The sequence below is a fragment of the Cydia splendana genome, chromosome 8, assembly GCF_910591565.1.
Source record: "Cydia splendana chromosome 8, ilCydSple1.2, whole genome shotgun sequence".
Classification (NCBI taxonomy): Eukaryota; Metazoa; Arthropoda; class Insecta; order Lepidoptera; family Tortricidae; genus Cydia; species Cydia splendana.
In genome coordinates this window covers 9,349,184-9,369,702 of record NC_085967.1, presented here as the reverse complement: position 1 = coordinate 9,369,702, position 20,519 = coordinate 9,349,184, and the positions used below count along the sequence as shown (strand labels likewise).

At 35.1% G+C, this 20,519-nt stretch overlaps 1 protein-coding gene across 4 annotated transcripts in view; it reads right to left on the bottom strand.

Moving 5' to 3' along the window:
- Positions 1-20,519, bottom strand: part of LOC134792785 (potassium voltage-gated channel subfamily H member 8-like) — a 179,291-nt gene that overhangs the window by 77,042 nt on the left and 81,730 nt on the right. For 2 of the 4 annotated variants that reach the window (XM_063764124.1, XM_063764125.1), the window contains exon 1: positions 1,768-1,949. The exons of 1 other annotated variant lie outside the window; for it this stretch is intronic. In XM_063764124.1, the coding sequence (XP_063620194.1) occupies positions 1,768-1,769 (2 nt within the window). In that variant the 5' untranslated portion in view covers positions 1,770-1,949. Of the gene's footprint in view, positions 1-1,767; positions 1,950-20,519 lie in introns of those variants that run through there. One more of the 4 variants, XM_063764122.1, reaches the window with a different exon arrangement.

Below are 20,519 nucleotides of genomic sequence, written 5' to 3'. Positions count from 1 at the left end.
ATAACATTACTTTAATTTCGGTTTAATTAGCTTTATAATATAATCATGATTATGAGGCACAGATAATGAATACAGAAGGTCAGCTTCCGGCGAATTTAACCCTAAGGTATTTTATCACTTCGCGGTCTTATAGAAGCTGGCCACCAAATGCTAGGTATAATGTTATTTATTAAAGACCATTGTTCTCTTTTAGAGTTGCGTAAGGGAACGAACCGGAACCTTATTACTAAAGTTCCTCTGACTGAGTAATTGATTATCTCTATCAGCATATAGGGGCCTATTATACAATAATCTAACCAAACAAAATTTTCCTATTTTTATTTGAACCTTGATGTATTTAAGTAAATTGGGAAGAATTTTTTTTCGTTCGTAAAATAATAGGATTTGTAAAACACGGCATCAAATATGATTTTCGGATATATTTTTCTTGAATATATGACACGAGTTTAATCAAAAAAGCAGAAACACTAATGCTTAACATTTTTTCGATAGAAATATATCCAAAATTACGCCTTAATTTTTACCTCAGTGTAACAGTGTAATTAAAAAACGCATCTTATTGCAGCATAATCTACTTTAAAGTATAGGTTTACATCTCATCCAAGTATGACCTAAAGACGTGATTCCTATTAACTGTTATATATTTTTTAATATAAAAATATAAATCATTGGGTTTCTTTCTGTAAAATAAATATATATTATAATAGTAATAGTAGGCAAAATAACATTAGAATTAAGTAATTTACATATTTTAAGCCATTATCCTCGGCATGTCATGAGAATATCAGCGCTGAATTGTTGCCGAGATCGCCAACATATTTATTTCAGTATAGTTTATTGTTCCTGCAACTTAACAGATAACCACTAGCTGCGGGCCAGTTGGATGTTAATTGAGTTTTCCGTTGCAGTCGCTTTAATTTACTATCTAACTATCCTGACACGAATAATCAATCGTTGTTACGTTTTGCGCGTTGTTTAGTCCGGATAATTTACTGATTTTATAAATCATTTACTGCTGCATTCGGTTAGTCACGACTCTGTTAACAGATAAAAATAAAACATCGATTATCTTTAAAATGGAGTTAATTTGAATACCGGTGTCTTATGAAATTAACGAAATTTAAGTTCAGGAATGCACTTTTGAAATTAATGAAATTCAAAAAACACGGTGTATAATATAGCAGATTTTCAATGTTGGCGGTCCTATAAAACCAACCTGCTATATGTGCTTTGGGTTAATTTTGAAGAATACAAAGACAATGCCAGCAAATAAACCAGAACAATAATACATTAAAACTCCTCTCAAAAACAAAAGCCGTTGTTTGTGGCCGGCTCGGACTTGACCTGGCTTTAATTAAACGCCGCTGTAAATCTTTCTGCAGGTATACCAATAATTAAACCTCTATTTAAGGTGACCCATAAACTGAACGATGCTGGAATACTGCAGCCTTTCCACCTTCTCGTAAACCCGCATTTATGTTTCATAAATGCGAGGGTAGTAAATATGAATTAACGGTTTCCCGAGGTTAGTCCCTATAGTAAACAATATTCTTTCACCCTGAAAATGAACAAGACAGTCGCATTTAGCTCGCTAGAGCCATAACGTTTGAACATAAATCTGGAAAGTATTGCTGCTGTGATTACTGACGAACGTTCAGATATATTGATAACCGGATTATCGTTATCTTGTAACAATTTTATACGCTTGATATATCCGTGTTGCTGTTGTGTCACTTTCACCGTGTTTAGGTACATGTAGGTACGTACATGGCGCGGATATATTGTGTCGTGTCCGGTGTCCGCCCGGTCGCGTGGCCGCCAGCGATAAATCAGTCTCGCGTAACACTGACATTTTCCACATCAACCAGCACAATCTTGTAATGCAAACGTCATATTTCCTTCCAGATTGTCTTATCTTAAAATTTAATCTAGGCTCATGCCATTATCATTAGTCAACAATTGTAATCTAGATATTCATTCCGAAAACCGATGCACATGTAGCTACAGTGTCAGCTGTCATACTATAACGTATAAAAGACACCCCGTAGTAGAATGTGTTCCCTGTGACCTATATATTTATTTACCAGTCAGAGTATTGTCAGGTATATAATAAAAATAACCTGTATAGGTACCACCTACATATTAATATAGTCCTTACCGTCCATCTCAAAAGGGAGTCAACACAGACATCCCGCTCGATGAAAGTATTTTCAGAAATATTAAAAGGTACAAAGGTCTTTCATACATTCATACATTTTTATGGGTTACGAAACTATAAAAATGCTGCTTCTTTATACAAACGTAATCCTCATATTCCTCCCTGGGTATTGACAATAGAAAATACCTATATTGACCATAGCTATGACTCTTCGTTTCATTTTTTCGGTTTTTTTATTATTATGATAGTTATAGCTTTTAAAAATTTATATGTAATTTGTTTTACGCTCCTGTAATCAAAAAAATAAAAGAAACGAAGGGACATAGATTAGCTAAAAACTGAAATACAGATCAAAAAAATATTTCATAAAATAATTTGATTTGTTCCCTGGCTAGTCGCGCAGAACTATACCTAGTTAATAAACATCTAATTTTTTTTTAATATTTTCTTTAATGTCAATATCCAGAGAGGAAAATGGGGACTATTTAAGTTTGTATGGAGACCCAATCGTCCATTTTCCTCTTAAGGCTTTGTAGGACAACATTCAAAAAATTTATACCTCTAAATATAATGTTATATATACTCTTTGAAAATGCTATTTCCGGTTTTTTCTTAGCTCTCCTTTCTGGGGAAAATATATTATTAATGGTTTCCCGACCCGTGGATCCACATGTATGTATTTACTTTAAGTGGTCCTATAAGTACGGTACGTTACGTTATTTATGAGTGCCTAATGTTACATTCTCTTTATTTCACTTGTGTGTTGTTTTTGATGTTATGTGATATTATAATTCCCAATACCCAAAAAAGTTTTGTTTTGTTTTCAGAACCTTGTCTTATTAAATAAAAATAAAATTTTGTGAATGTCTTAGTAAATGCCCAAGGGATCCAGGAGGATAGGTACAGTATTAAATATTGATACAAAGGGACTGTTGTAACTGTATTTAGGTGTATGTTGTATAGTTTTTATTTAAAACACGACGATCATTAAGAGATACTCGTACTTAGTTATTCCCGTATTTTGTTTTGACATGAATTGATAAATTGTTGACATAAGATTAATTATTGTAAGACATTTTTTTATTTGTATCTATTAAATAATATTATGTGATGTGATGAATGACGATCATAATATAAATTCATGTAGATTAGTCTAGCATAATTTATAATGTAATCTAATATTATGAGAATAAATATCTAAATCTAAATCATCATGAGCAGTTGAGTCAATGTTTAACTATATAACCGAGTTTAAAGCTGTAACTATGTAATGCAAGTGGATAATTTAATTGATTTATCTTCGGCATTAAGTACTAACTGAGATATCTTAGTCAAATCTTTTGATGATATATTATATGACTATAACTACATATATTCAAATGCTAGGTCCATGGGGTCCCAGCGCGCATAAGTTGTTCGCAGAAATCGCGAAGCGTCTGGTTGACGTAACTGGTGACCGAAGAGCTGGCGGCTACCTCGCACAACGTATCAGCATTGCGATACAGCGAGGAAATGCCGCCAGCATCCTTGGTACAATGCCTCAAGGGCCTATTTTAGATTTAAGCTAGTTATTAATTTAGTTTAGTAGTACCACTGTATATATATTGTATGTAAATAAATGATTAAAAAACATATATTCAATAAGTAAGTACCTGTGTCTTACGCTGTCATCAAGCAAATATAGTTCAAGCCCTCGTAATGGCTAATAGCAGATTAGCACATTATTACTTTGCGAGTCCAATTAATATCGCTTTAAGAAACTTATCGGAGCTGAAACTAATATGACAATAATAAATACAAATCTTGATGAAGTAACTTGTTACTTTGTCAAGTAAGTCATTATAACGATATTAGCTAGAATCTCGCGTCATACATAACAAATATTCTAACATCGGAGTGCCCGGCAATATAAATCGCTCGGTACTGATTGCTTTTGTACAGTTTAATAAAATTTATGTTAAAAAATTCATATTATAATTTGGAAACTGAAACTAGTAATCTCAAAGGAGAATGACTGTACATATTCGGGTGTGTATACTATGTATGACATAAGCGTAATACACAAAGCACAAAATTATCATTGCGATGGCTCCTACGGCCACTTGAGGCAAGCGCGGTATCGGAAAGGATTTTTATCTATCTGTAGCATAAACAACTGTGTGACTTTTAGGTCAGCTAAGAGAAATGTAACAGATTTATGATGGATGTTTAAGGAAAACTTCCTGACCGGTCCACACGATGTTTTACTTAATCCCTATAAGTCCCAGTTTCCCTTCTGGTTAAGAAAGTCAGATGGCAAAACTTGTGGAAATCTTTGTGCAATTTTTTCGATATTCCCTAATAATATGAATGCTGTAATCCCGCTTTGCAAAAAACGTTAGAACTAATTGTCGTAGGTAGATTTAATAATGTCGACACATTTGCTATTAAGTTTAACGATTCAAACTTTAGGGTTTTATTATCCCATTATCCAATAGTCCCATAGTCCCATTACCATTAAAATGGGACTTGATGTCGTATAAAATAGGCTTTAAATTGCATCCAACGTTTTTAACCCTTATCTTGGTATGGCTCAAAATATCTTAAATATAAAGATTTTTGTAGTTTTTGGTCACCTATTGAGCATACTAGACTATTAAAAAATAAAGAAAAAAATCCAGGAATTTCCAATTTGGGAAAATCATACGTATCATATTTGATACAATGCCATTCCTCTACAAACTAGTTACCTACTTTTTAGAAGAAAAAGGTGGATTTTAATAAAAATAAAACATGTGATGCAACAGAAATAATGATTTATTGCTAATTAAACCCAATCTAAAGCATCAAATGACTGACACCTGTAAATATAAATTATATCTACGACTACCTGAACACATGGAAGAAAAATTTGATCCCGTAAAGTTTCAAAAAATTCGTCAACCAAAAGTTGTATAAAATAGGAAAAGTAAACAAATTATGAGAAAGTAAAAATTTTTTTTTTTAGTTAGGGGGCATTTTTTGCCATAAACATATTTTTCCGCGCTACGGGCTACGGCGTAGCAATAATGCTACACCGTATGAATATACAGTTAAATAACATCTAGTACTTTAAAAAATTAAAGATTAATAACTTAATAATACGACAACTAATATGACATATTTGAAACATGTTTTGTAACCCCACAAATAAAAAAAATTAAAAATAATGGAAACCTATTTTGACGACAACTTCGCAATGTATTAAATGTAATACAATCCTTTTGATATGTATATTTCTGAGTTCTTGGCAATGTATCAAATATAATACATAACAGTTTCATGTAAATATTCTGTGTATTAAATGTTTTTAAATTAAACCGCAATGTAAATATTTATGCCCTAACAAATAGTAAATGCATCAAAATGTAGATTATGGAAAAATATATACTTATCTAAAAAATAAGTGGCAAAGTTTCAGTACGAAACGAAATCTGTTGTTTCCGCGGCGCCAAGTTGATTATTACTAATTAATTTAAAATGACACTTGTGTCCATTATTTTTTTTCTATCATAAAGGAGGGAAGCTCGACATTTACGGCAGAATTATTTTGTTAGATAATAAAGTGAACCTGCTAGATTTTTTAAAGTTCCATGTATCACGGGTGTTACAATGCCAAGATAAGGGTTAAAATCGAAATCATACCGTAGTTAGTATGAATGTTAGGTAGCTTCGTTACGTATATAATATATTTTTATCTCATATATGTACCTAGTACATAGGCAGAAACTGCATGTACTTAAAGATGGAGTTCAGATTACAAAACTGATTTACGGAGACTCCGAGGCCGAGCATAATTATTTCGTATCCGCATTTTCGTCCACCCGTCGATTCCTGACGTCGGTATCGTTTGCTTACCTTGTCGGTCTCAAATCAAAGATCATATCTTCGTCTGTCAATGTCTTGGCAAGCGAAATGTTCGTTATCCGTGGAACTTGGCAGTATGGCGCCCTTTATACATGTTAATGTTTGTGAGTAATGAGAGTACTTGTGGGTTTTGTCCTGGCTTCAAACGTTGGCAGTGTTGGAATAGTTAAAACAAATAAGTACATGTAAATATTAAACTGAAATACAATTATGACTAATATACTAAGTAAATGGCAATAAATCACGTTTTCGTGCAGCCAAAGTACCCGAATAGCATTTTTTAGAGCGCCCAAAGCCCGCGAAAATGTCTCCTGTTAATAAAATTGTACTAAAAAGATGAGACGCCAAACTACGCCGCAGGGATCAATCTTTTCAATTCTTTACAAATATCGTACAAGACGTCTCATTAGTCTGTAACGTATGGGGACACAGACAGGGGTGTCTGCAGTTGTATTTTATCCACGCGAGTTAGGTATTAATTAGTGTCACTTTTGAAAATAACGCTATTGAAAGAGACATACACTGTCTTTATGCTGTCACGTAGACAAATACGACCATCATATCCGTTCTTATATTGATAAATGGCGTTTCGCGGTCAACCGGATATCCGGAAACAGCGGGATAGGAAACCGAACGCCAAATGGTGTAATGTGGACAAATGAAAGATATACAAGGTGGTTATGTTTGACAACTCTGTGAGTGAATGGTGAATATGTAATTATGTAGGGCATACTGAACAAGTTTTCATATGGGACCAACCAAGAACACGCGAAAAAAAAAAATATTGCAGCCCATAAGTCAATTTTTCCTATCGAATACCTAGCAGATTAATTTTTGTGATTTTAGTGTGGGTTCCATAGGAAAGCTGTTCAATATTAGTATATTGAACAGCTTTCCTCACCTCTCAGAGTAAGTATGGCCAATTGGACAGACATAAAAAAATCATCGAGATCACCGGGGTGTAGGGCTGTCTCGTTCCTCTCCCAACGGATCGGCATAGTGTTGCAATGGGGGAACGCAGTCAGCCTTATGGGAATCCTTCCGCATCGGACCTGGGTGATCTATCCTCGGTCACTCATGGATATTCTGTTTTATTTATTTTAGTAGGTAGTTTTAATTTTAGGTTAAATCTTTTTGTAAGTTTGTTATTATTTAAGTATGTTTTTGGTTTGTATAAATCCCCTATATGTATACTTGGAGATCAATTTAAATGTCACTGCTAAGAAGCTACTTCTTCACCAAACTGAACTCAAATACACAACTCACTGTAAATGTTTAAGTCGTAGATGATAAGAAAAGTTGGCGAAAGTGGCTTGTAAGTCCAGTCTGGCCTAGTGGGTAGTGACCCTGTCTGTGAAGCCGATGGTCCTGGGTTCGAATCCCGGTAAGGGCATTTAATTGTGCGATGACACAGATATTTGTTCCTGAGTCATGGTTGTTTTCTATGTATTTAAGTATTTATATATTATATATATCGTTGTCTATCCACAACACAAGCCTTCTTGAGCTTACTGTGGGACTTGGTCAATCTGTGTAGGAATGTCCTATAATATTTATTTATTTATTTGTAAGTTCGACAAAGATCAAAGGGGATAAGTTCAATTAGGTAGTTTGTTAGAGCCTGCGCGCACTGCGATTTAAAATTTTGCGACACGATTTTAAAATCGCGCTGTAATACATATTTTCTTGTCGCATGTGCGCGCACCGACACATAAACACATACCTACGTTGCATTTCTGCGACAAAATTATCGCACGACAAAAAATCGTAGTGCGCGCTTGGCCTTAGAGTAGTTAATCAAGCACGCGCTTGCTCCTCCGATAACAATGCAATAGCGGGCAACGAGTAGGTAAAAATAAACAAAGGGTTATACTCCGGGAGTGCCGGCAGAAGTGAAAATTTCAATGACATTGTAACAGTTTTTCGATCAGGTCACGTGTCCGTCTTACGTCTTACGAATCTTACGGTCACGTGACCTGTTGCGAGTTTAACATTTTTCCCCATCACAAAAAGTGTACAGCGCCGCTAAAGAAGTTTTCACTTCAAAAAAGAAATAAAAAAGAGGAATCGGTAAGACAATAATTTATAATAAAAGAAACATAATTTTGGTTATAAATAACGAAATCGGACTCTAAATATAATATTTATAACATAAATGAAAATAAAATAGAATAAATTCTGATAAAAACATACATTTTTAAAAACACACTTAACTGTCACTGACTGTGCCTACTTGGTACCACAGTATAGTATTGCCCATGGTCTAATAAAACATGGTCTTCCATTCCCAGAGTGACACGGGCCTACGTCACAATAACATTGCCACTTTATTTCAACATAACATGTTACATGGGTACATTATACCTATGGTTAATAAGTTAAAATATTTCTTTATAATTTTATAATTTTCATTTATATGTATTTTAGCTTAAATTTTACAATAACACGTCATTTTTAATTACTCGTTAGCAATATCTTCCGAATCACGAAAGAAATTTCAGACTTTCGGGTAATTCTGTTTATACTACTGGCAACACAGGATAGCGCTGTGCACATTTGACAATTCGGATCTAGATAACTTCATGCCCTGACCGTCATCCTTGTCGAACGCGTGTTAATTGTTATTTCCTTCTCGCTCAGTGTCAGCAGTCGCAGTGTTTTCCAAACTTTTCACGTCGTAAGCTTGGTAATTAATGTGTAACTGTGAATTAGTTTTTTAAACGTTTGTTCGTAGATAAATAAAGTTTAATTTAATACATTAGATTTGTTTTATTTTACTATGTTTCTACATGAATAACTTAAAATTAATGCCGTTAAAATAATTTTCACCGTTGGTTAAAATTCTCCCACATTTCAAAGTTTGAGAACCTGTAAACAGCATGATGACGTAGGCGCGTGTCAGTTAGGTCATACGCGAATCTCGGAATGGAGAACCAGGCGGAGTATATTATTATACCATTGTATTGCCATCTGTACCTATTGTACTGTATATACTTATACTAGCGGTTGACCAAAATCAGCTGCAAATGGTGTTGAAGGTATGAAAATCGGCACGATTAATCTTTAGACCATTTGAATCAATTTGACCCGTAGCACCAAAGAATAAAAAAAAACGGAAAGGAGTTATGACGTTAAATTTTTTTTGTGTGGTATTAAATGAAAGGGCATTCGGAGCCGGTTCTAAAAATATAACACATTATTACATTTCAGTCACTTGTATTCAATTAAAATTAAAATAATTTTCAAAACATACCAAGTTTGGGCTCCTCCAGATACGATGCCGTTGAATTATTTTTTGTAAATTATTCCTCAAATAATACCCAATATCCTCATATCTAACCCAAAGAAATCAATTTGGAAAGTATTTAGATTTAGTATTTTTTTTTTAATTTTTCATTATTACAAAGTGTTAGAAGTAGGTTAACATCAGCTTGCAAGATTAAATTACATTGTTAAAAGTTAATAGGATAGTAGACGATTATTTATCCATCCATACTTAGTCCCCATTATGGAATATACCCGTTCGTTTGATCGTTTTCGATTTTTTAATTATTACCTAAGAGTTACTAACCTAACTTAACTTTTTCGCGCGTAACTCTCATAGATAATAATATAAATAAAACTAAAAAAGTCAAACGAAGGGGCATAGCTATGGCTATGGTTGTTATATGCTATTTTTACTTCATTTTGTGGTGCACGAAAACGAATATTCTTAACCCTAAACTTGGCAGTGTGTTTTCTTATGCACGTCACACTTTTTAAAATGTCTTATTAAACGTACAATTACCCTTGGCATCTCCTTCAGTGTAAGAGGCTGTAACAGTAACTTACGATATTCGACAACAATCCAAAATATAGAGAAATTACACAATTACACTTACTTACAGTTTTAACCCTTGAAGTAATTAACAGATGTTCATAATTAGGGGTCAAGAGGATAGTTTGTCGAAGTTTGGAACTTATATTACGGATCAGGTGTCTAAAATATAATCAATTCCTAGCTTATGGCCACGCAAACATTTATAACAATACCTACTTATAGTTTGAAATAAACTTAGGAGATTCTGCTTCTGTTGCCATGCCAAAAAAAACTTAGGATTCAACGCAAAATAGGCAGTAGTTTTTATATTGAATTGTTACACATTTTACAACGGCAACTGTCATGAAAAAAAAACACACGGAATCTAAATTTTATTTGCAAGGGTAAACTCTAACCAAAACCTTAACTTTAAAGTTTGCTCGATAGAAAAAAAATCACTGAAACATATCGAATTTTAATTAATTTTAAATTTATATATAAGTGGGACTTTTTGCCGGGAAACGACACATATTTTCAGAGTTATTGAGATAAAGCGCAATAGCCGTAAATATCTTCCGTCGTAAGTTTCGCGCCGCGCCATATCTTAATGTCACTTCTCTTAGTATATTAATATCATTGACGTATAATATCTAAGGATGGGCGTTACGGGCACTAAAAATTGTACTAGTTCAGCGGTGTTACTCACGAATTCCAGCCAATCGTGCAGTAATGCGAACTCATCGACCAATCGCGTGCGTAATGCGAACTCATCAACCAATCGCGTTGTAGCGGTGTCACACCGCTGTACTGGCCCCTGTCATGCCTCATTATTATTGCCCGTAAAGCCAGTGTCTAGATATCTATGTCAATGATTAATATACCCTTGTTCTTAGAGCGATGCTGTTATCTTATCATAACGTGTGTTGGAATATTTTTTATGAAAAACATCCTTATAAATAATAAAACAAACAGTTAATTTTTTTTTATTTAGGTGCTAAGTGCTTTGAACTCTTTACCGGGAACATACATATATGTATTTATAGGAGACGAAAATTATCATTAAGGTAAAGTTCCATTCCATTCCATTAAAGTTCAATGTCATACATTGACTTAAAGGCGGCATACCCATACGTTACCCTGATAGTTAAATGGGTTAAAATAAATCAAGAGCAATCAGGACAGCAGTCAAGTTTGTCTTGGCGATACCTACTGTCAGAATCTACATTAGAGAACGTTTCCGTTCCGAAATTGGCAAATACATAGCTATACCATAGGTACGTATGTAGACATACAAGCTAACAGAACGAATAGGAACTGGAAAGGCTTTGTGTGATCTCTAATCCGGCAACCGGGAGAGGAATTCATATGTGTGAACTTTAATACCAATATAATCTTAGTGTATTCCATTCGCACGCATACTTACACTGTCCCAGAGCGTAACAAATTGAAACCATGAAAAAAAATAGAAGCAGCAAAGAGATAGTTAAATAAAAAATAAACGTATTTATAAGAAGTGTCGGTTATTTGCTTGACTATAGGTGCGTCCAGGTCTAGGGATTGTATTGCGAGTGACTAAATACATGTAGGTCATCATCATCATCCGGCTATAGTAGTCCACTGCTGGACATAGCCCTCCCCTAAAGAGCGCCATAGCGCCCTGTCCTCAGTTTGCCGCATCCAGCATCTGCCTGCAGTCTTTCGCAGATCGTCATACATGTAGGTAAGTTGCTCTAAATAGACGTGCAATCTAAAGCAAACATGCGCGCAACTGTGGTGCATTTGCTAGATCTGGATGTAAACTCAATAACATACCTGAAAAATCAATATGTAAGATTTTTTTATGCGAACGGACAGATATTAATTATATTGGTAATAATAACTATATGGTTGGAAATTATAATTTAATTAGTATCAAGTGCCAAGTTCCTGAATGGGACGCTTAGGTCAGATTCCGCCATTGTGCGGAGCGGTGCCAATAATCGAGATTCAAATGAATGTGGTTCATGCTGCTACTGATAATGATGAGTGGATTGGATCTGTTTGTAATGAAAATGTATAACCAGGCTCTGGATTTTACTCATAGGTATCATGATCATGTAAGGTCATGTTGTAAGGTATAAATTTTGTGTTTTCGGATGCAGTTTTTATACCTTTTGTTTTCTAGAAATCGGTAACAATTCATCTTCGAATAGGGGAAGCAGTAAATAAGGAATCTTCAATATCAATGTGTATCAGAGCGCCGTAGCTAAAGATTTTTTGCCATAGGTAAGTAGACATTGAAAACTGATAGTAAGTGTTTACCTTTTTGATTTTGTGTAGGTACATAGGTGTAGTTCAAAAATCCTTTTTTCTATTTAGTTTATACTTGAATTTTATCGCTTACAATTATTTTAGCCTGTGACCCACAGGTCACAACTAAGTTTCTGTTTTGAAAATTTTGTCCTTCCTTTGACACCATTCTGTAACGAGTAATGAGGTTGGTAATTATCATTAATCAGAATATTTATCTACAAATTGTAAAAGACCATGATTTGGATTCGCCTTAGACCCGATTTACACATTTATTAGTTAGTCAAGTTAGTGTAAGTGCTAACTTTCTTATAAATTACTAACCGCGATTAATATTTTTTCAATTTACCTAAGGACCTATTTCCGGGTAAAATGTATGTTGAATATATTATCAGTAAATATTATATTTTAATGTTTTGCGCAACCGTATACCCATCTGCTGCTGAATGTACATACAACAGCAACGTTAATATTAAGGTAATTATACCTAATTAGCACTTTGCGCAAGTCAAAGACCATAAATTGTAATATAGCAGCTTAGGGCCTCCCCTGTCGACTCACAATCGGATAGAGAACCATTAGCATCGTTACCTTCCAAGGACACAAAGCTTAAGATATTATTGTCTTACAATTGTGATCTTTTTAGGCAGAATATTGCTTTAACTTTTTGATGCGCATTGGAGGGGCAGCGATGATTAGGGTACCTACTCATTTTGTTTAGTGCCTAGTAGTTTTGAATTTGAAACGAAAAAAAAAATAGCTTAAGGGAGTTCACGAAGCTACTCAATACTAGAAGCAGCTACTCAATAAAGAAGAAGAAGATAAATAAACATTTTAAATGCCCCATACGCATTATGCCAACAAAAAAAAAACAATTTTATGTCAAAAATTCCTTACCTACATATATACATCATTTTGGAAAAGATAGCTAAAAACCACCGCAGGGAAGTCGCTTTCAAGTAAAAATACCGCATCGAAATCGGGCCATCTGTTGCAGAGCTACGATGCCACTCACAGACAAACAGACATTGGCGTTAAACCACGTCAAACATATAACACAAATGAGGTCAAACTGCTACTTCTGGACGTTTTAGATGTGTAAAAACTATGTAAGCGGTTACAAACCACGGTTTATCGTAAACGGTACATGTATGCGTTGATAACTACACATCGATATTTGACGGCAGATTCGCACCATCATCCATGCCTATCTTCAGTGCCCAGAACATTATTTAATCGGCCTGCAACCTCTGTGAGCCACACATAGTACGTGGACCATGAGCTGGGACAGTGAGGCGCGTATTGAAAGGCAATGTCTATAACGAAGGCAAAGGCAAAATCGTGTTGCGAACGCATCGGTGCGTCCCCTATCGACTATCGTAGTTCAGCGAAAATACGGGTGGGAGAAACTAGGTATTTGAATTAGTTGTCATTTCAACTTTAACCTAGCCAAACTGTGGTGGGTAAGTGTGGAAGGCAAAACAAATGGGCCTTTTAAATTAAATTTATTGCTTGCGCAAAATATGCCTAGTACTAAGTCAACTTTTATATTACTTAGGTGTTTATTTAAAACTGGTAGTAATAAGTTAAATATAAAATACGGTATCTCAATCTTTAATATACTTGAAATACAAGTGGAATATTGTAACTGGCCATATACCTATTACGTAATATTAAGCTCATTTATCAATATAAAACTTACATTTATAGCGGAAAATGAAAGCTCATCTGATAGGTTCTTGCCGGTCGTGGGTTTACGTTCTTGATTTTCATTGAAAGATCTAAACGATGGTAACTCGAAGCACTTGATTTCATAGTCTAGTCTTTATCATATGTATCCACGATTAAATTAATTGCTAATTAACTTAGTAAAAACAAAATAATAACAAGAATTTGCTTAGGAAAACAAATGTTGTAAGGTTGTTTACATTGACTTTGACAGGAATAGGCGCGGTGACGTTCTGATATCGTTTTAAACCGCAAAATTCAAAAAGCGTGAGGTAGATAAAAGGTTACAATGATTAAATAATTAACTTCTATTATATGTTTAATACATTATTATACAAATAAACATGAAATACCTCAGTACGGACGCAATATTTGGAATCATAAAGGGAAAGATGTTAACTCAAACATACTTTTGGTTGCTTTAGTGTGCGTAGGTATCGTTGAAAAATAGCTTCATCAGCATTAATAGATTATGAACGTTAAAGTGTAGGACATAAGGCTTATGTAAACAAAATAGGATTTAAATATTTGAATTTCGAATACTGTCGCCAGTTTTATGATCGTATTGTTCGGGTATGGTTCCGTTGGGTTCGGCAGATTATGAGCCTTAATGAGTGGGACATATGACTTAGTAAACAAACAAGGATTTAAGATCTTTACTTCTAAGAGGATCATGTCGCTATTTTTATGACTGCATTGATAGCCTCCACCTTGCTAACATTAAACGATTATGAGTATTAATATGCAGGGAATAAGCACTTTCGAATAGTAAACAAACGGGGATATATGACTCTTCTTCTTGAAGCGTTGAAATGTTTGTCGCCATTTGGATATTATATAAGGCTGAGCGGGCCTTGCTTACGGACTTATTCATTCTCTAATCTTTGGCTAGCAATGTCCCTGGCTTTGGGCGTACATAACGCTGGTGGGTGAAGTTTCTCTGCTACTTTTTCTGTGTTTGGGTTTACCTGGAATTATCCTAGTAAATTTAAGCTTGGAGATTGTGTGTCTGTGCTTGATTGTACGAAGATAATATCTATCTTTGTGGAATTAAGTTAGGACTATGGCGGAGTTTCTTTGCTTTCTTGTGTGTGGGTTTTATCGTGAAGTTTTCTGTGGGTACTGTGTTTCTGGGTTCAGCTTTGGGGGTACAATACCGTTACAAAGCGTGGATTCAGAATGGCAGTGTTTAAGGGAATTTCATGGTTTTGTTTTATTTTGCGTGGGGTTCTTTTTGTAAAAGTAAACTTAGATATTCTCATACCTTCCTAAAGAGTCTTTTTGCTTTTTTTAAAGCCAGATCATTGTTTGGACTGACAGTTTGTCCAGCTAAGCATTCACTCCGCCTAACGGTGTCAAAGGATTGGATGGTTAGGAGTCTTTTGCTCCAAGTGTGAGAGAGCTTGGCATTCCCTTTTATACTTGCACAAGGGATGAGCATCTCACTGGTCTCAAAGTCCAGCTGTTTAGATGGATGTGGGGACGTCACGTGCGCGTCAGCCGGAGTAATCTGGGCCCACTGATGTCGGCAGTAATTGAGGCTAGGTCCCCGCTTAAATATATTTATCTATTTCGGTGCATTGGTACGTGCTTGTGCTGGTTGCAGGGCGGGACTCTGTCGTGATTGATATCATTTACTCATGGTTTAGGACATGGCAGAGTTTCTCTTGTGATTATAGGGGTAATTATTAAGGGGGGGTTTATTATATGTATTTATTAAGGGGGTATTTATATAATTATATATAAGTGGGGAGGGTACATTTTGGTTCCGTGACCAAGGGATCTAAAATGTTCCTTTTAGGTTCATTTTGGATACCGAGGTTTCTAAAAATAAATAATAGAAAGTAGCCCAATGGGTTACAATATGAGCAAGATCTTCATCCTGAAAAGGACTTTTAATATTCATTGGGTTTCACAAGGATGATTGTGTGCTCAAAATAAACTGTATGTATTAAATTAAAATCGTGTCGTGATACTTAGGAGATATAGGAGTATAATGAAGTATGTACCTTACCTACCTACTAAAAAAAATCGATCCAACAATCTTCCAAAATCACCTTTGTATGAAAACCCCTCTCACCCCAAATACGAGGCACTACGGGGTGAGGTGGGTTTTCCTCTTTATCGTGAAAGTTATGAAATGAAACTACCCAAAATAAAATAAAAACTAAAATACAAACGTCGGGAACACTTATTATATACACCATTCAGTTTTCATATGTAAAAATAAAATGTTATCGAGGTTTGAATTTCAGTTTTGACCCTACTCACCCCATTTTACGGTAGTAGTAGTAAAAAATTACCTAACTTTTTTACAAAACAGCGTTCAATTTACCGAGGTAGGTAATTTAATTTTCAATTGATTATGTGGAACTTCTATGGGCCCGTAATCCAATACACGAACCGCACAAGGCCGTCTTTAGAAAATACTAATTGAACCGCCGTAAGTAATTGAACCGTAATATGGTCTGTGTACGCCATGTGTCTATACTATTGAATTTAGTGATGTGCCGTTACGGGGATTTTCCTCGAGATGGGTAATTTTCTGGTAATATGCTCGGTAATACATATAGGTATTTAAGTTTAAGGGTAACCTTTGAATTGAAAATTTCAACAGGAAAATCTTCATATCTTATCATGACGATGCAAGTAGGTGACGTTCAAATAAATATCCAACTCGGGAAACTTCCGAACGCAACCTGGAACCCCTAAAATTGTCTAATGTTCAACTTAGTGTTGTATTACGAAAACTTCATAAATTTAATTGCGCGTACGACATTACGGTCATATCGGTATCTGTCAGTATACAATCAACGTTAATTTACATTGGGAACGTTATTGGGAAAATGGTTATCTTCCTAATTAATTTGCTCGTTACGAATATTTCCGAGAAGTGTACATTTTCAGAGGACATTACTACAAATTGCAATTCGCTATTGACGGTGCATATGTCAGTATAAATTTAAGTTTACTTGCTTTTGGAATGATACAGGGTAAATGGTTGCCTTCGGTAATTTACTCATTAGGTACAAATATTTCCGATAAGTGTAAATTTCCAGTGGCACATCAGTATCATTAATATACGTGAAATGCGGGCAAGATATTTTATGACAAAAGCCTCACTTATATGACAATAATAAAAATGCTTTTATTTCATGACTACCACAATATTTGTATGGTACTATAAATAGTAAACATATGTGCCTAAATGATAATACTTCTATATTTCCTAAATGTAAAACCTTCCGAAAAATATGTTTTTTGCTTCTTTTCGCTTTCCTGCAAATCAATGTAAGTGGCGTATGGCACAAATGTATTCTCACCCGACGAGACTGAATATAAATATTGGAAAAATGTCTGCGAGTAAAATAAACCGGTACAACCAGTACCTACGAGAGTACGAGTACGAGTACCATCCACATAAGAATTATCCTCAAAGGTACAAACCTAATTGACTATGTACTATTATTTCTTGTCAGGGTGTTTTAAGATTCATACTTCAGTCAGTGAACTAGATATCATTATCAGTAAAATATTAGTATAAGATTTGAAGCTTCTCGGATTATTATACAGTGAATTATCTAGAATATTTTAGAGATAAATGTGAATAAATTTAATGTAAATGAGATAAATGTATATGTAAACAAAACAGAGTAGTTACATGGACTTAGGTACCTATATAAGTACCTACTTTGTTTTTTCCGCTTGTAAATTTAATATTATAGAAAGGAGTATTAAAATTAAGCCACCGATCTACCATCTCGTTTATAAGGATAAATGTCGAGATGCCTATCGAAATCCGTTCAGCCTTCGAATACACCTGTATTTCTTAATCATTTTAATGAAAACCGCTAAAGCTCTCTCGGGTTGGATTTAGGATGTCTATAGTATTCCGTTTCCATTTTCTACATCAGCAAATCAGGTTACCTGTCTACTATTCAGGAATAAGATAAGTTATAAATCCGCAAGTATCTCGTTTTATTGACAATACACATACAGGATTACTCACGCTAGACCGGGCTGGAGCTTCCGGCGCCTTTTTTTCTATGGAAAGCACCACGTGATCACCGATCAGCCGTCATAGAAAATGACATGTCAGACGCCTCGGCCCGGGTGCGGTCCGGTCTAGCCTGAGTCATCCTTACTTGGAGTCATTGATTAGACTCCAGACTAACACCAAAGTCTGAGTCACTCTATGTTATTGTGTTATAAGCATGTTGTTTCCCGATGACGGTTATTTTTGTTATTACGTTGAAGAACAAATGTACCACTTATTATTTTTGGATCTATGTACTTAGTAAGTACCCGAATTTCGATGTTTACGTCTCCTGTTTCACTTGATGTTAAGTTTGTTTAAGTTTACATAAGTTGTGTTTGCCTATAATTAAATACCTATCTGTGCAATAAGTATAAAATAATAAAAGTAGGTATCTGAATCTTAAAAGTATACCTAATAATGTAAGATTATAACCGCTGTTGGCAAACCTAAATAAAGAACATATAATACAATTACTTAAAATGTTTTATTTACTCGTATTTCTACTACTACCTCATCATATCCGTTGAATAATGATCAATATACTATTTACTTGTAGGCAGAAGATGGTGCGGAATTATTGTTGTTTCTTTTCCTCGACATACCTAATGTAGTTCCATGGTATAATAATATACTCCGCCTGGTACTCTATTCCGAGATTCGCGTATGACCTAACTGACACGGGCCGACGTCATCATGCTGTTTACAGGTTCTCAAACTTTAAAATGTGGGAGAATTTTAACCAACGATGAAAATTATTTTAACGGCATTAATTTTAAGTTATTCATGTAGAAACATAGTAAAATAAAAGAAATCTAATGTATTAAATTAAACTTTATTTATCTATACAAGACAAACGTTTGAAAAACTAATTCGCAGTTACACATTAATTACCAAGCTTACGACGTGAAAAGTTTGGAAAACACTGCGACTGCTGACACTGAGCGAGAAGGAAATAACAATTAACACGCGTTCGACAAGGATGACGGTCAGGGCATGAAGTTATCTAGATCCGAATTGTCAAATGTGACAGCGCTATCCTGTGTTGCCAGTAATGTAAACAGAATTACCCGAACGTCTGAAATTTCTTTCGTGAATCGGAAGATAATGCTAACGAATAATTAAAAATGACGTGTTATTGTAAAATCTAAGATAAAATACATATAAATGAAAATTATAAAATTATAAAGAAATATTTTAACTTATTAACCATAGCTATAATGTACCCATGTAACATGTTATGTTGAAATAAAGTGGCAATGTTATTGTGACGTAGGCCCGTGTCACTCTGGGAATAGAAGACCATGTTTTATTAGACCATGATGTAGTTCAATCTACTGCGAGCTTCAATTACTTAGAAGCCAACTATCGGATTCAATAGCGGGCTACCCTATTGTCTTATTAAAGATGTTGTAACGTTCAAATTTAATTTTTCTTATTTTGCAATAAAGGCGCCCAGGGGTACGTTTTACGAAAGCCAGCCTATAACTTATATAACAAACGAGAAACTTCTAATTACTGTTTTTTTTAGGGTTCCGTAACTCAAAAGGAAAAAACGGAACCCTTATAGGATCACTCGTGCGTCTGTCTGTCCGCCTGTCACAGCCTATTTTCTCGGAAACTATTGTACTAATTAAGTTGAAATTTGGAACACATATGTAAATTAGTGACCCAAAAATGGACATGTAACGTAAACAAATGAATTTTAAACATGGGGGCCACTTTTGGGGGGTAAATGAGAAAGTTAAAAAATAAAGTTTTTCAAACTAGCTGTGCCCGCGGTTCCGCCCGCGTGGAATTCGGTCTGTGTCAGTAAGCGGCTAATTTCAAATCATAATTTCTCTCCCTCTCCCCTGGAGGCGGAACTTGAAGTAAAGTTGACAGATGGATATGCTAGAGGACTGTAGTCCAGATAAAATATTTTACAATTAGGTACCACTAAATAAAACTACACTCCAAAATCAATAAGTAGTTTTCTTTCGCCCTTATTCAAATTTTACACGTGATTTATACGACAGAGTAGTATTCAATATATCAAAAACGGGTCGCTCACGTATTTTAAGTAAACGCTCGACATGTTTCACTCCGTGCCGAGGAGTGTCATCAGACACAGACAGAGTAGTAGGTGTATATCGGACGATACAGTAAGCGCGAGCGAAAGCGAAGCAGCCTGCCTGGCTAGAGCGCCACTCACCGTGGTCTTCTTCAGACTCCTGAGGAAGACCCCACCCTCAACCCTTGTAACCTCAATGCGTTGCGAGACTTTCGCGAATGATTCGTTTTTTTTTCGGGAAGGCAATGGTAATGCGTATAAAATGCGAGTCGACGCCGCAAACGACCAGTGCCGGATAAAGATATTTTGATGCCATAAGCATTTCTAGACCATGGTGTCCCCTCTCCCTAGGGTCATCAAGATTACATTTTTTTTTTATGGTAAATTGAGTGACGTTCATTGCCGCATTACAGCTGAGAATGGAAATCAGTCACATCATTTTATCACGAAAATTGACAGTGCTGCAGCAGTAACGTTGCAACAGAGTAATGCTGCTGCAGTCGCCACCCGGATATCACCTTTATCATATCTTTTTCGATATAAAAAACGCAATTTGATAGGCAGTTGTACA